The sequence below is a fragment of the Carassius carassius genome, chromosome 44 (genome assembly GCF_963082965.1).
Source record: "Carassius carassius chromosome 44, fCarCar2.1, whole genome shotgun sequence".
Classification (NCBI taxonomy): domain Eukaryota; kingdom Metazoa; phylum Chordata; class Actinopteri; order Cypriniformes; family Cyprinidae; genus Carassius; species Carassius carassius.
In genome coordinates this window covers 9,997,544-10,012,793 of record NC_081798.1, presented here as the reverse complement: position 1 = coordinate 10,012,793, position 15,250 = coordinate 9,997,544, and the positions used below count along the sequence as shown (strand labels likewise).

General features: G+C 36.3%; 1 protein-coding gene across 2 annotated transcripts in view; it reads left to right on the top strand.

Annotated features, from left to right (window-relative positions):
- Positions 1-10,880, top strand: part of LOC132126886 (forkhead box protein J3-like) — a 117,871-nt gene extending 106,991 nt beyond the window's left edge. Inside the window, exons 8-12 of one of the 2 annotated variants that reach the window (XM_059538482.1) lie at positions 4,963-5,376; positions 5,751-5,852; positions 6,644-6,829; positions 6,891-7,004; positions 8,091-10,880. In XM_059538482.1, coding sequence (XP_059394465.1) covers positions 4,963-5,376; positions 5,751-5,852; positions 6,644-6,829; positions 6,891-7,004; positions 8,091-8,203 — 929 coding nt within the window. In that variant the 3' untranslated portion in view covers positions 8,204-10,880. The remainder of the gene's footprint in view (positions 1-4,962; positions 5,377-5,750; positions 5,853-6,643; positions 6,830-6,890; positions 7,005-8,090) is intronic. The other variant, XM_059538483.1, reaches the window with a different exon arrangement.
- Positions 10,881-15,250: the final 4,370 nt, after the last annotated feature.

Sequence of the window (15,250 nt, the reverse complement as noted above, 5' to 3'; positions counted from 1 at the left end):
ATACAAAACCTGAAACAAACCACTACAAATGTATCTGTGTCTTAATAAAATCGGTGTGAGGATCCTGTGTCATGCTTTCTTTAATCTTTTTTTTTTATTACCAGTTTTTACCAGCCTTCACAGCCCCATCAGCGTACTTATTATTAAAAATGCAATGTTACTTCTGTCACATATTTTATCCTATTACTATGATTTTAAAGTCATGCAACATTGAAACAACATGTGAGTTCATTTTTATATTTAAATGAACAGTCTTTCTAAAATGGACACATTTTTCTTTATTGCATTGAGTTAACAGTCAAATACAGAGCTTAACGGTTTAGACAATCTGAGAAAGAACTACTAATAATAAATATAATAATAATGAATATCATAAGCATACATTGTATCTGTATGTCTAAGCATACATTGTGTCTGTTCTTTGACCATAGGCACTGAAAAACAACCTCATCATGTCATGTTTAAGAATAGGGAATAGTGATCCATTGTGTAAATAATGTTTAACATTTGAACATCTTATTCAAAATTGTTTTTCACATTTTACAACTATTACATACAATGAAACCCAAATGTTTCTTTGTCAGCCAAACTCTGTTCTCCTGTCGCTTACCGAAATTAATATTCTCTGAGATTCATTGAAGTTAATATTTCAATAATGTAACAACACTCTTTAATGTTGACAGTTCTCTGATGTGTATTAATAGTAACATGGCATGCAGGTTAACAAATAACATGTTATCTTTAAGTATGTTTACGGTTTAAAATTATACTCAAAAAACGATATTGTAGATCACATAAATATTACATTCATTAAATGTTACTATGACAAGTACAGAAGTAATTGCTTTATGGTTTTAACTCAAATTGAAAAGACAAGGAAAGTTGTGTTAAAGTATGCATGGAATGAAGCAATGCAAAATTAGGTGAGTGTCTGAGATATTTATTGTCTCTCGATGAGAACAGCCTCCATGTATGTCCAGTTCATACAATGATCAGCTACTGTACCAGTGACTTCAGCTCTCTCATCCAGTCTGAAACAGACAGTGACTTTACATGATGATCAATATATGTGGAAACATCACAAAAGCAAATCAAAGACATATTATAATATTGGTGATGATGAGACGCATGATTTCTTATCCAAATGTAAAAATAATATTCTTGGAGTAGCTGCTGACCTATGTCCAAGAAGACTGCATCAGAACACTACTTTAAGGATTTTATGCACTGTTTTATATAAACAGTTACAAATTAGATTGATTACAATATTGACATTTTCACTGCAAGAAAATTGTTTTCAGTAGCCTATGTATGTGACTTATTTAGGTAACAGAAACACTGGCTACATACAAACTAAACTTTTTATAAATGACACAGGATAGCTAGCCTATAGCTATATTTATTAGGCGGCATATATATTTGTTTCAAGCATTGTCATGAATACATTGAGGTAATAGTCACCAGTAGCCTAACTTAGCTAATCATACTATATAAACAGCAATTAATGCCCCACAAATGAAATGTATAAAAAGCTAAACACATAAAAAAATATGATTAAGAAACAATATATACCAAGGTTAGCATAGGTTATTTGCTTATTGTTTTTCTGTGTGCCTGCAATCAATCAAGCAAATCAGCTTACAGACGATTAATATTACACAAACTGCATTGTTTTGACACTGTTACAATGCTTCAGTGCTTAAGATAGACACTTTGTTACCTTTTCAAAATAATCCAAGTAGCGATTTGAGGAGCGTGCACTGATTAGGGAACTAATGAATGTTCATGTAAACTCCACCCACGGGAACAGTTTTTCACGGGAACCGAATATTACACAACACCGGACGCGAACGGTGCTGCTCACGTCCTGTCTGTGTAACTTAGGCCTAGTAGACACGGTGGCGTTCTAATAATAAAAAAAACAAACACCAGAGACCGCTTAGACAAATGTCTCACGTGCTGAGAACGCTAACCTAACATATAAACACAAAATCATTTATGTTTAAGAATCACTTACCTCCGGGCGATTCATGACCAGAGTCAGAGAGTGACAACCTCTTGAACCAACTTCCGCAGTCCCCAATTGGCTAAAATGCTCTGTTCGACTTTTCTGAGATCATCTACTCTTCCCTGTGGATGACCTGTGACCTACTTTCTGTAAGATCTGAATTTTTGAGTTTGAATTTTTGACATTGAATTTTAGAAAACTGAATTTGAAGTTCCGGATTTCTTCATCTTGAAAACTTGGATCTGAATTTTTTTTAAATTAATATTTGCAGTATAAGAATTCAGAACAAAAAAACTAGCTGTTTGAAAATACATGTTTATAAAATTCAGCAATAAAAACATTTCAATTTGTTAAATTTCAAATGTTCAATATTTGTTTAAAAAAATCTAATTCAGAACTATTTAAACTACCACCTAAAATTCAATTTTGTTAAATTACACTTGCAAATAATTAAAATTTACACAATTCAAATTCAAATCAGTTTGTCATAATAATAGCTCCATAATAATTTATCATATGTATTGGTTGAATAGGCCTCTAATTTTGGAAAGGTTAATATAATATTTTTTACTTCCTTTTCATTTTGTATACAAAAAAAGAAAGTACATTATAATGGATCTAAATATTTAAAAATATTGTATTTAAAATAATTTATGATATAGGTAGAATCGTTTATAAATATAATATTTTATATATAATTTATGTAATTGTATATGCTAACAAGTATTATATTAGGTGGTAACTTAAAATGGATCAAAGCTTAACCTAACATCATTTGTTTTGCAAAATATGGAATTTAGTGTCTAAACCGAAATACATACGATTTAGCAGACAATGACCCTCTTTGTATCTGAAAGCATTATAAAATACTTTATAACAAAATTGCAAGTTGCAAGGTGCAAGTTATTTATCTAAAACAGTATTGTGCCTTTTAAAAGCACAGTTAACTTCCTGTTTATGGATTCTTTGAGGATTTATTAGGAAAAGAAAGTGTTAACATGAAGTATGTTTTTTTTTTTTCAAGCCTTGTTTAGCAGCCATTTTTATGAATCACAAGGAAGATATTGGCTCAGTGTGCTCCCAAGATTTTTTTCATTGGAAGAGATTTTTCCAGCTCTGCTGACAGCCCATGAAATGCATTGCTAGATTTAGTTCTCTGCAAGCTTGCCTGTCTTATAGGAAGTTAATTCCTGTTGTTTGTAATCTGATTGACTGATGTACAAAAAGCCCTTGACAAGCGGGTTGCACACAACACCAGACGAGCCCCCATGTCTAACCTGCTTTTCTCAAATCAGATGCTTTTCATGTTAATGTTTCCAAAGTGAACTTCTTTAATCTATCATCTATGTTTCATTAGCTGAACGTTGTTACCTTTTTATGTGCATAAAAGTGAAATCTCTTAGTCAGACAAGCTTGGGCAATTAAAATGAGCAAATAAAGCTGGCGAGAGGATTTCACACCCCACTGCTGGAGACACTGAGCTAATTCACTGGCTTTGATAATAGGTAATGAACTCGCATTATTATTCAGGGGGGCTGCTAGCTAATTGCTTTCTGTGCTCTCCCATGGTTGGACAATAGGCTTTCTCTGCTGATAAGAGATGCACCCGTCACCCCGCCGATGAGTGTTCTTTGCCGATTGCAGCGATGCAGGGCCCGCAGTCTGCTCTAAAAGCTCTCCACCGAAATAGGTTTACGGTGCCAGTGCCATGATGGACAGGGCCTCTTAAGACCACGAGGCGCACGCTTCACTGATTGCTATTGAGTGTGCAGATGTTGGAAGCTTGTTAGGCATTTTCAGAAACTAGTTCAGAACAATTGCTGCACAAGTTGGAGAGAGAGATATTCTGGTGCATTTTAAGAGGTTATAACTTTGTGCTGAGTCACCGTCTCGGCGCCCCGGTGCATTTTAAAAAGACAGATTCAAATGTTTTCAAAATGTTTTGGCCTTTCTTGCCACATTGATAAAAATAGGGAAGGATAGGATAAAGTATGATTATGGGGAGAGTAGGAAACAAGAGCAGAAAAAGTTGCAAGCTGGAGTCAAGCTCGTACTGCCTACACAAGCACAGTGGCTCACTCAAAGAATGCATGGAGGTAAGCCCTCCAGGCTACAGCCTCGACCGTCGGCCTTTACATAACACTTTACAGTAAGGTTCTGTACATTCGTTTTAGTTAATAGGTAAAGTGTCGAGAAATGGCAATAAACATGCATTCATTAAAGCATCTAATAATCTTGTTTGATTTACATTTGCATGTTGTTGTTATTATGTCATTGATGTATAATAAAAAATAGTTTTGATGTTACATTTTAAATCAAGACAAAAGTTTAAAAAATGTATAAATGTATACATTGTAACTTAATTTGCATGTTAACATATGAATTTTTACACTTTCAAAATTAAACAACTGTTAGTATGTGTAGAAAATTACATTTAAGATTAATAACCAGCAGATGAAAAGCTGTAAATGATTGTGCTTTATTAATAAAATAAAATTTTATTGAAATTAAAATAACTAAATGCTGAAAAATATCAATTATACAGTAATATTATTGTTGAATGCAAGTTCATTTGTCCAAATGTTTTATTGAAGTGTTACCTGTCAATGAATGATGAAATAAAAAAATGGAAATAAAATACAGTAAAATTTTAAACAAACGTAACATTTTAACTGATATTTTAACTGTTTGCTTATGCATTAAGTGCCTAACTAGTGGTAAAATGCTTTTTAAAACTATATTTTTAAGCATATGTAAAAATTAACATTAAGATTAATAATCAAACGATAAATAAATTCCATAAAGTTATTGCGACTGACTTGCCTTCATATAAAGTTATTGCCTGTATCAGAGACTGAGATTTGAGTGTTAAAGAATAATTGACATGAGGAAAAAGCTTCATACCAGATGCAGGCAGCCTGTTTGAAATGATACTGTTTGTTTGATCCTTACAGGTCTGATGGGTATGCCCTCGGAGTCGTCCCAGCAGACCCACACCTCCTGCTCTTACCAACATTCCCCCAGCAGCACCATCAGCACCCACCCTCACAACAACCAGAACAGCATCACTAACTCTCACCCCAACAACGGTAGCCAGGTGCCTCTCTCCCACCCCCCTCACTCGGCCCACAACTCGCCCCACGGACAGCACCTCTCCCAGCATGGCCCTCACACCCAGCACAGCCAGCACCCACACACGGCGCTCAGCCAGCACAGCCAACATCCCCAGCACAGCCAACACAGCCAGCATGGGCAGCATCCCTCCCAGCACCAGGCCCACGGCCAGCACACGTCGCAGCAGCAGCACCAGCACCAGAATCTGTCCCACCAGCCTCATCCTGCCCAGCAACAGATGCAGTGCAACACCGGTAAGAGTCTGTGTGTCTTGATAGTTCTCAGTATCTGATCGTCTCTCTTGCTTTCTGTCTCGAACCCTCAGCATACTTCCTTTCATGCTGGCATTGCCCTGACAGGCCGATTTATTCAGGCCTCTTCTAACAGTCATTTATTTTAGATTAAGAAATTTATGGCAACTTTGGAGCAGTCAGCAGTAAATCATAGGGTGATTTATACTGCTCGTCCAATGAGAACAAAGCAAATGCAGCACACTTTAGAGAGCAGGCCTGTAGGAGAGGGTTATGGCTCCCCCTGCTGCTTCAAACAGGAAGTGCATGGCAGCTTCCACACATTCAGTGTTCTGTTGTCTGCTGTGGCCTACACTTCCTTCTTGTTTTTTCTGCAGGTCTTCCCAGTGACTGGTACCCCAACCTGGATGCACTAAAAGAAAGCTGCCGCATCGCCAGCAGCTACAACTGGGCTGATGTTGATCTGTCACCCTTCCAAGGTATAATCAGAATGTCTGTTTATATACTAAATGCACTGTTGTTATTGTTTTTATCAAGACACTAAATGCTCTTTTTTTTTTTTTTTTTTTTACTGTAAATTTTGTACTACTTCAGCTTGTATGATATATAATGATTATATTGCGAGTTGCATTTGATAATTTACTTTTTAAGTAAATTTGATTTTATTTGATTAGATTAAGTTTGATAAAAAAGTTCTTCAATAAAGATTCAATATTCAATTAAATGTATTTAAATAAAACTATCCTTTTTTACATATTTAAATGATTACCATTTAAATTTATTTTACTTAAATATACTATGACAATATGTATACATTTCATATAAATATTGTTTTGTGTGTGTGTGTGTGTGTGTGTGTGTGTGTGTGTGTGTGTGTGTGTGTGTGTTTAGACTAGCTAAATTGTCTAGTCTAAATTAGCAATGGCTAATTTGATAGTTCAACTGAAAAACTGAAGAAGCCATTTTAAAATAAGAACTTTGCTAAATAAAGAACAAAGGACATAAAGAACATTTGTTTCATTACTTACGAAATTAAAAATGTGTGTGTTTTTGTATGTAAATAATGAAACTCAATATTCTTTATTAAATGACAATTCACTGGAAAATTTCTTAACTTAAACAAATGACCTGTTAAGCTATTTCTGTGTTTTGTTTTGTATATTAACTGTGCAATTTAATTTTAAAACCGTAGAGTTTAGCAAACAGTTTCATTTTAGTTTTGAGAAATCAACTGGACATACCGATTAAATATGTCACTGTTTTTCTGAAGGTTTGAAAGAGAGCATGAGGCAGGCAGAGCTGAATAACTGGTCTCTCGAGCCCACTCAGATTGCAGACCTCTGCTCCTCCATCAATCAGTTCTTTGCTCGCACTGGAATCCAGCCACAAGGGGCAGTGCAACCTCCAGTGTGCCACGGCTCCATGCATCCAAAACCCAACACACACATCAACACAGGTGAGCAGACTACAATCCACAGTGTCACATGTTAAGAATAATATTAACATAGTAACATCAGTGTGTTTTTCAGGAAACATGTACATGGACTCGAGACAGAGCTTGAGTTCAATGATGGGTCCACCAGGATATCCTCATATGCCTCCCATGAGCAGCGCTGGCCCCACTATGACAGGTCCTTGTCCTTTTCAGCTCTTATAAATGTGGCAGCATGTGCATCATGTTGAACAGGATGCAGTGTTTAAAAATATTACAATTTTTTGTAAAACCATCATCACACATATGACTATCACTCATACTTGGGATAAGAGAACAAACCCCTAACCTAAAGATACATAATATAGTAAAAAATTCTTAAAATTAATGAATTCCTGTAATGGCAAAAGCTGAATTTTCAGCAGCTATTACTACAGTTTTCAGTGTCACATGATCCTTTAGAATTCATTCTAATATGCTGATTTGGTACTCAAGAAACCTTATTATTAATGTTTAAAATGGTTGTGCTGTGAAACTGTGATAACCTTTTTAGTGGAATTCCTTGATGAATAGAAAGTTAGAAATACAGCATTTAAGATAAATCTTTTGTAACATTTTAAATCTTTACTGTCACTTTTGATCAATTTAATGCTCCCTTGCTGACTAAAATTAATTTTATTACAGCTTATCCCACATCATTTATGCTATGGAAGTGAATTTTGCCTTAAAGGGATAGTTCCCCCAAAAATGTAAATTCTGTGATTAATTACTCACCGTCATGTCATGCCAAACTAGTAAGACCTTAATTTATCTTTGGAACACAAATATTTTTGATGAAATCCAAGAGCTTTCTGATCTTCTAAAGATAGCAAGGGAACTACCACAGTCAGAGCACAGGAATGTAGTAAGGACATTGGTAAAATAGTCCATGTGACATCAAAAATGATTTTTGTAGCTTCATAAAATAAAGGTTAAACCACTGATGTCAAATGTACTATTTTAACAATGTCCTTATTAATTAATTTGAAAGAGCTGAGCCATATATAGTGACCAGGATATCAAAGAGACACCCTGGTTATTCTCAAAAACCCTAGGAGTCACACTTTATATAATTAAGGCATAGCAACAGTGTAAAACATTATTCACATACAACTACAAACAAGCATCCACACCTTTGTGTATCGTTAGCATATTTCCACAATATGAGTCAAAATAGTTTTCTTTAAAAATCTCTGCACACTAAAGCATTGTTTGTAGTGACCATTCCCCTCTGCTCTGCACTCAGGCCATCACGCTCAAATGAACCAGCAGCATATGATGCCTGCTGGAAACTTCCAGATACGCCGCATGCCTGCCGATGACATCCAGGATGACTTTGACTGGGACTCCATCGTCTAACCCAGTCCCTGAGAGCGAAGAGTGGTGCAGACACAATGAGAACGGAGCGTATGGAGTCAGTGTGTTATTGTTACAGAGCAAGAGGGCTGGACCTGAGGTGTCTGCATGCCCACGACAGAAGGCAGATGGAAATGGGACACTTGAAAAATAGTGCAGGTGTTGTTCATAATGACCTGAAAGAAACTCCTGTGTTCCTGGTGTTTTTATGAAACAAAAACAAACAAAAAAAAGATATTACTTTGAAGACAATCACATTTACTAGGACATGTTTAAGTGATCGCTTTTATACTTGTCCAAGGGGCAAGTGGTTTGTTAAGTCAAATGTCTCCCGACCCACAGCCTCTCTGCAAACTTGCCAAGCTCGCCCCTGCTCTTCAACTGTTCTGTGATTTTTCGAGTGATTGCATCCGGCTTGTTCTCCCCTCTCATGGTGATAAACTCAGGCCTCGACTGCCTATCAGACAAGATTGGCTCCCTCATTTATGTTGTGAAACTTCATCTGAGATGCAGGGCACTTTTCAGAAGAGGACCGAAGGTGCAGGTAATGTGACACTCGAAGCACCTGCCGTTGTTCAGGCACAAGTAGCCCTTTTTGTTTTTGCTCCTCTGACCCTACACACTGTAAAATGCAGACATCGCCATGCATCCAAATCCAGCAGATTTTACTGATTGTTAAGGCTCATAAAGAAACATGTAAGCCACATTAACTGCAGTATTTGTACTTGTGTATCTTTGCTGTCTGAAGTGTGTCATGTTTTTGTCACTAATAGTTTTAGGCTAGTCTGAACGTGTGTGTCAGAAAATGATCTCGATCCAGACCTCACTATCGATATCCTCATTGCTTTATTTTTGCATGTACAATCCTCGTTCTGTTGACCATCACCCGTCAACCTGTAGTCTCCCGATAGGACTGCGTTGCTTTTTGAGTTCGTTTAAAGCCCTCAGGACCTGCCACAGAAAATTTCATGCATTGTTTAGGAGCAATCACTTCCCTGACTGGAGATTTATGGAATACCGGAGAGCCCTGTTCGCGTTGCGAAATCAGCCTCTGTGTGGCTCTTTACAGCAGTGTTGAGAAGGAGATGAAAATCACGTCAAGGCACATTTGCTTAATGGTCCGCAATAAAAGAGCCCTCTTTATTTTAACCCTAGGACCAACTGACATGAAATCGCTTGCTCTTTGCTGCACTGACAAGAACATTTTGCAGAGAGCATACCTTCACTTTAGCTTTTGAATGCTGTGTGTAGCGTAATACTGAGAGAAAGGAGATCACTAAAATACTTTGATACACTAATAGCCTTATTTTGGAGGAATGTTAACTGCTGCGTTTGAAATTCTACTACTAAGAAGTTGTGCAAAGTTTAAAATCACACACGTTCAGACCATCCTTCGAAAAAACTAAACAAGAAAAACATCTACTTGGATGTAGGAACTAAACAGTAGCTGCATCCTGCTCTATCAAGTGTAGCGCCCTTAAGCAGCTGTAATTAGCATACTACAGTCTATATTTTAAGACGTTTAGTTGAAAGTATCTGCTAACTTTACAAACCAGTGTCATTTTATCATATCAGTGATATTATGGAATATCTGTGTGCAATATAATTAATCTAGGGCTATTAATGATTACAATCATCTCTCTTAAAGAGCACAAAACTGATGCACAAGATCTGGACAAGAATAGCAGAACCCAAATTAGAAATATGTCCGGTCTTTGACCTTCAGCAGGGTATTTCTCAGTTGGAAGCAGCACTTCGATTAGACCAAATTTTAGAGTGCAGGGCTGGTTTAGAAAAGCCATAAAATGCAGTTGAAAAGGGAAGGAGTGGATCTCATAGCTTGAAGGTTTATGCACACCTTTGTCTTCAGTAGTTTTCAGTCGTCTTTATGGGCTTTGTTTTGTTATTCATCAGAGTGTACGTGCTAATAGACTTGGAAAAGTGAACTGACCTTATGACAATCTTTTTTTTTTTTATGTATCACAGTATTCTAAACTCTCAAAGTATTTACACTAGTCATTGAGATGCATTGGCCTTTATCCCTAAGACCCTTAATATAATGGAACAGTTTGTCATATGTCCTTCAAAAAAACACACATTTAAACCTCACAGTTAGAAAGAAAAATAAATTATGGATTACATAAAAAATATGTATATTTTAGGACAATTAATACTTGGAGTTTTGAAATCAATAATCATGAAACAGTATTGTTATTATAATGGCACATAAGTACATCTTCCTTCCAAAATTCCCATTACTGTAATCTGTTCAGGAATTTTACATTTTCTTTTTCTTTTAGTAATTCCCATTATTCTCAACAATGATTCATTAGATGTTTTCTCATTACTGTTAAACGGTATTTGTTTGTAGTTTAATCATTAAATTTACCTTAAAGGCAGTAGAACGTGTTTAGCTTTTTTTCCCTACTAGTAATGATATTTTTACAGTCTTTACATTATAATATAAAACGATTTACAATTTGTTTGAATTGGGGTCAAATATGACACCTTTTGAGAAATTCACCCTAAAAGGTTTGTAATGGTTAAGGAACCCAGTCAAACTTTCTTCATGTTCATGACATTTCAGCCGGATCTTCACTGACTCCTGTCCGCGATCAGCTATGTAGTTGGTTACATATCCATGTACATATCCAACTGTCAGATTCTCTGATGCTAATATGGTTTAGAGACCTAGAAATCCACTTAAATTGCCCACGATGCTGATTTTGTGAGTTTGCTCACATTGCCTGATTCTACAATGAAGGGAAGAACAGTGACAGAACCGTTATCCACTTTACCCAAGACAGACTGTTCAGCGTCTGTGTTTTTTGTTTGACTGTGACGCTGTGCACTTTGTTCTTAAGCTAAGCTTCCTTGCCCAAATCTGCTTTGGCTCCCTGCATCCTGTTCTTGCTCTTTTCTTTGCATCTCATGTTTTTGTTTGGATACTGTTGAAGTGTTCTCAAGCCTTGTTCACCCAGCCTCAGTGTTTGTCATACAAAGAGCTTTGAGGGCTTTTATCTGATCATTTGTACACTTTGAAAAGAATTCAAAAGCACAAACGCTTACGTCCTTCATTTACTCAAGCAGGATCTCACCTTGTTCGCTCACTGCAAAGTGAACATCTGGCATCGATCCACCCTCGGTGTGAACTTTAATACCATACTGTGGGGTTCACCCTCGATCATGGTTTGTCTGGATGTTGACTGCAGAAGGAGGGTCAGTTTTCAGTTGGAAATATTTCGTATGTATTGCCAATCTGTGTTTGGTAGTGATGTATTTGGATCTCTTGTTTGCCAAAGAGAGAAAGTTTAATTTTGCAACATTTAAGGCAGCAGGTAATTGGCGTCCTTCCCAGGTGAAGAGTAACGTAACTCTGAAGGATCGGACTGAACGGAAAGCGTAAAGGGAGCGCTAGAGAATATGAGCTGGACAGTTGATGAGTTCTCTCTCTCTTCCTCTTTTTCTCAAAAAAGAAAAAGATAAAACATTGCTCCTTTTGAATTTGTGTTTGTGTTGTGTGAAAGTTTTAACTGTTTAAAGACAACTCAGTTTTCGTAAAACAAAAGAAAAAAAGAACTAAAAACAAGTGGGGATGCGTCTGCCAGAGAGATTACTGTAATCAAGGAAGAAGCCTTGTTACATTTATGGGAGAAAACTGCCAACAAGTTCTGGTATTTGGAGCCTATTTTAATCATTGTTGGTGTGTCATTGTGCTTATTGTAAATATATGTCTTTTCGATTGTCCTTTTTTCCTCTGGGGTGGTGAGGGATCAAGGCAAGGGCTCGGGTTCACCTGCGAAAGAAAAGAGGGAGATGAATACAGAGTATTTTGTTATTGTCCAATCCAAGGGTGACACCGTATGTATATATCTATATTGTATATATGTGATGAAAATGCGTTGGCTTTTTGTGTGACTACCTTTTACCTGTACTATGGTTCAACATACAGTGTTTCAGTGTTTATATTCTATTTTAATCTTTGTTTTCTGTTTGATTTTGTCCTGATCATTACTTGTATTTGTTGTTTCCTTTATTTTCCCCTTTTTGTCCATTTTGTTATTGCACGGTTTATTACTTTTGCTGTCCAATAAGATGACACGGCTTGTCTCTGTATTGGTTTTAGTGCTGTAAAATAACTCTGAAGTGTCATTAGGATTGTCAAAACCACCCCTTCCCCCGATATGCATGAATGGCACTTAAAGAAATAAAATGTTAACTTCACTGTGGAATCTTTGCTGCTTCATGCTATTTATTTCATATACATATCCTTGCAAAACTGAAGTACTTGCACAGAATACTCTAAAATGCCAAAAAAAAAATTTATTTGATATATATCATTTGATTCTGATCGCAATTATAATCTTCTTTTTTTTTTTTTTTTTTTTTTGCCGTTATTGTATCAGGACAGTGTAGAGATGACAAGAAGCGAAGTGGGAGAGAAAGAGGAGGTCCTCGAGCTGGGATTTGATCTCGGGACGCCAGTATTTCTTACATTTTTAACTAACATTAACTGCTATGGTTCAGAAATACTGACAGAAAATTCATCAATTATATATAACATTCAAGCAACAACAACAAAAAAACGCATCTATAGATTTGTTGATATATAGATATCTACATATAGATGTTTTCGTTCAATGTGAATGGTTCTTGCTTTCTTTCACACTTGATTTTTCTCATTTCATAAATTATTAAAACTGCCCAAAATTACTTGAGTATTAAAATATTTGTGCTGTGTGCATAGTGTTTTATGAGAAAACTGGTACAATTATAAAATAAATTTCAATTAAATGTAAAATATTTACTGGCCACAATTATTATTTTTTTGACCAGCCATGTAATACATGGGATAAGACATTCAGTGCCCACATATGCTGTCTCTGCTGTCAACTTAATTCATGAAGCAACTGACCCTAAAGCGAACTTTTAAGGTTGCAATCTCACATTAAACTTCAAATCTGATTCATTTTTCATCAAATCGTTCTGTACACGCTGTAGTCTTCTATGGTACACGTGCAGCTGAGCCTCGGCTGTCACATTGGGTTAGAACAATAAGCTTGTTAACTAGCCTGTTTTTGCTCAGCAGATCTAGGTTAGCTGTCTTGCTTTTTCAGTAAAAACCTGTTTCTGATGACAAGACAGGCGTTGACTGGATGTTCTTAGCATTGAGAAGCTCTCTCAAGATGCTGTAGTGTTTGAAGCCCCCTATAAGTTTGCGTTTCCTCACACTTATGTATTTGGTGCACTCACCGTGGTGCTTTGAAATCGCTTAAGTCTTTGTAATCCCAGTTTCCTCCTGAAGAGCACACACAGTCCCTTGGTATTTTACCGACCTATTTTGAATTTGACGATCTGGTGCTGTCACTGACTTGGCGGTCTACTTCTAGTATCTGAAGCTTACGTTCAGAGACACTTTAAAATAGATTTTGTTAGTAAATTCACACACGCATTGACCCCTTGGCCCCATCGGATCAATCTCTTCAACTTAATGGCATCTTGGAAGATGTGCTGCGGGAATCTCTTTCTCTGTTGTCAGATTTTAAACTTTAAGATTTTGAAAGGTCTGTCAGGACAGCAATCTGATCTAAATTGCTGCAAAATAACAGATATTACTCTGATCAATGAACATATATTTTTATGTATTTATTGTGGAAGAAATACAGTAAAACACTTCATAAACTATTTATTGAGAAGGAAACATTACCTCCTGCTTTGAGATTTTTCCTGAAATAGGTGATTCTGAGAAACCTCTGGATGATCTAGAAGAGCCTAGCAATCCCATGGTGCCGCATACTTTCTGCATTGCATGCGCTCTAATATGTTCAGTGTGCAGCCTCAAGACTGGCATTGTTTAGAGTCCTTCCTTGTGCTTTTTAGGAGGGGTTAGCTGAGGTCTGCTTCTGGACACTCATTCTCTCTATGATTCTGATCACCGTGGGCTATGCAGGCAGAGCCTGGTCAAGAAAAATGTTCTCAATCTGGTGAGTACTAGAATAGGATTATTGCATTATAATTTACATCCTTTACAACATACTTTCTTGTGAACAACGTGGTCAAACAAAACACTTCAAAGGAACAGTTCACCCAAAAATTTACATTTCCTGAAAATGTTCTCACCCTCAGGCCATTCAAAAGATAGATTAATTTGTTTCTTCATATAGAAGAAATTTAGCATTACATTACTTGCTTTCTTTCTAATGGACTCTCTACAGTGAATGGGTGCCGTCAGAATGACCTTTCAAACAGCTGATAAAAACATAACTACAATCCACACAACTCCAGTCCATCAGTTAAGATGAAAGTTTGTAATAAATTCATCAAGATATTTTGAACTTCAAACATTTGTTTTCAGCTAAAATGTAACTAGTGAAAAAGGAGAGTTATGCACAGACCGAGCACCATTAATAAATAAAAACAAATCAAATGGTGGATTTTGGTATGTATGTATATATATATATATATATATGTGTGTGTGTGTGTGTGTGTATATATATATATATATATATATATATATATATATATATATATATATATACACACACACACACACACACACTGGAGGGGGCATTATTATGGATTATTGACCCATATTTTGGCTGATTAATGAGGAATTTATCACAAACATTCAGCTGTTTACTTCACACAAAGTTATTTGATGGACTGGAGATGTGTGGATTATTTATGGATTATTGTGATGCTTTTATCATCTGTTTAAACTTATTCTGACGGCACCCATTCACAGCAGAGGATCCAGTTGTTAGCAGGTGATGTAATGTGAGATTACTCCAAATCTGTTCCAACGAAGATGCAAATGTATGTACACCTCATAGACTGTTACTAGTGTAGCTGTGACTCTCTGAGGACGTTTAGTTTACACACGGGTGTTTAGCACATGTTGTACAGGAAGTTCACAATGGATGCTTGTTGGGTCAAGCTGAGAAACTGCATCCATATGTGGAACATGCATCACTCTGAGAAGCAGATGTCTGACTCTCCACATCATAACACATGAGATTTATTGGAAACGCTTGTTCTGGATTTATTAGG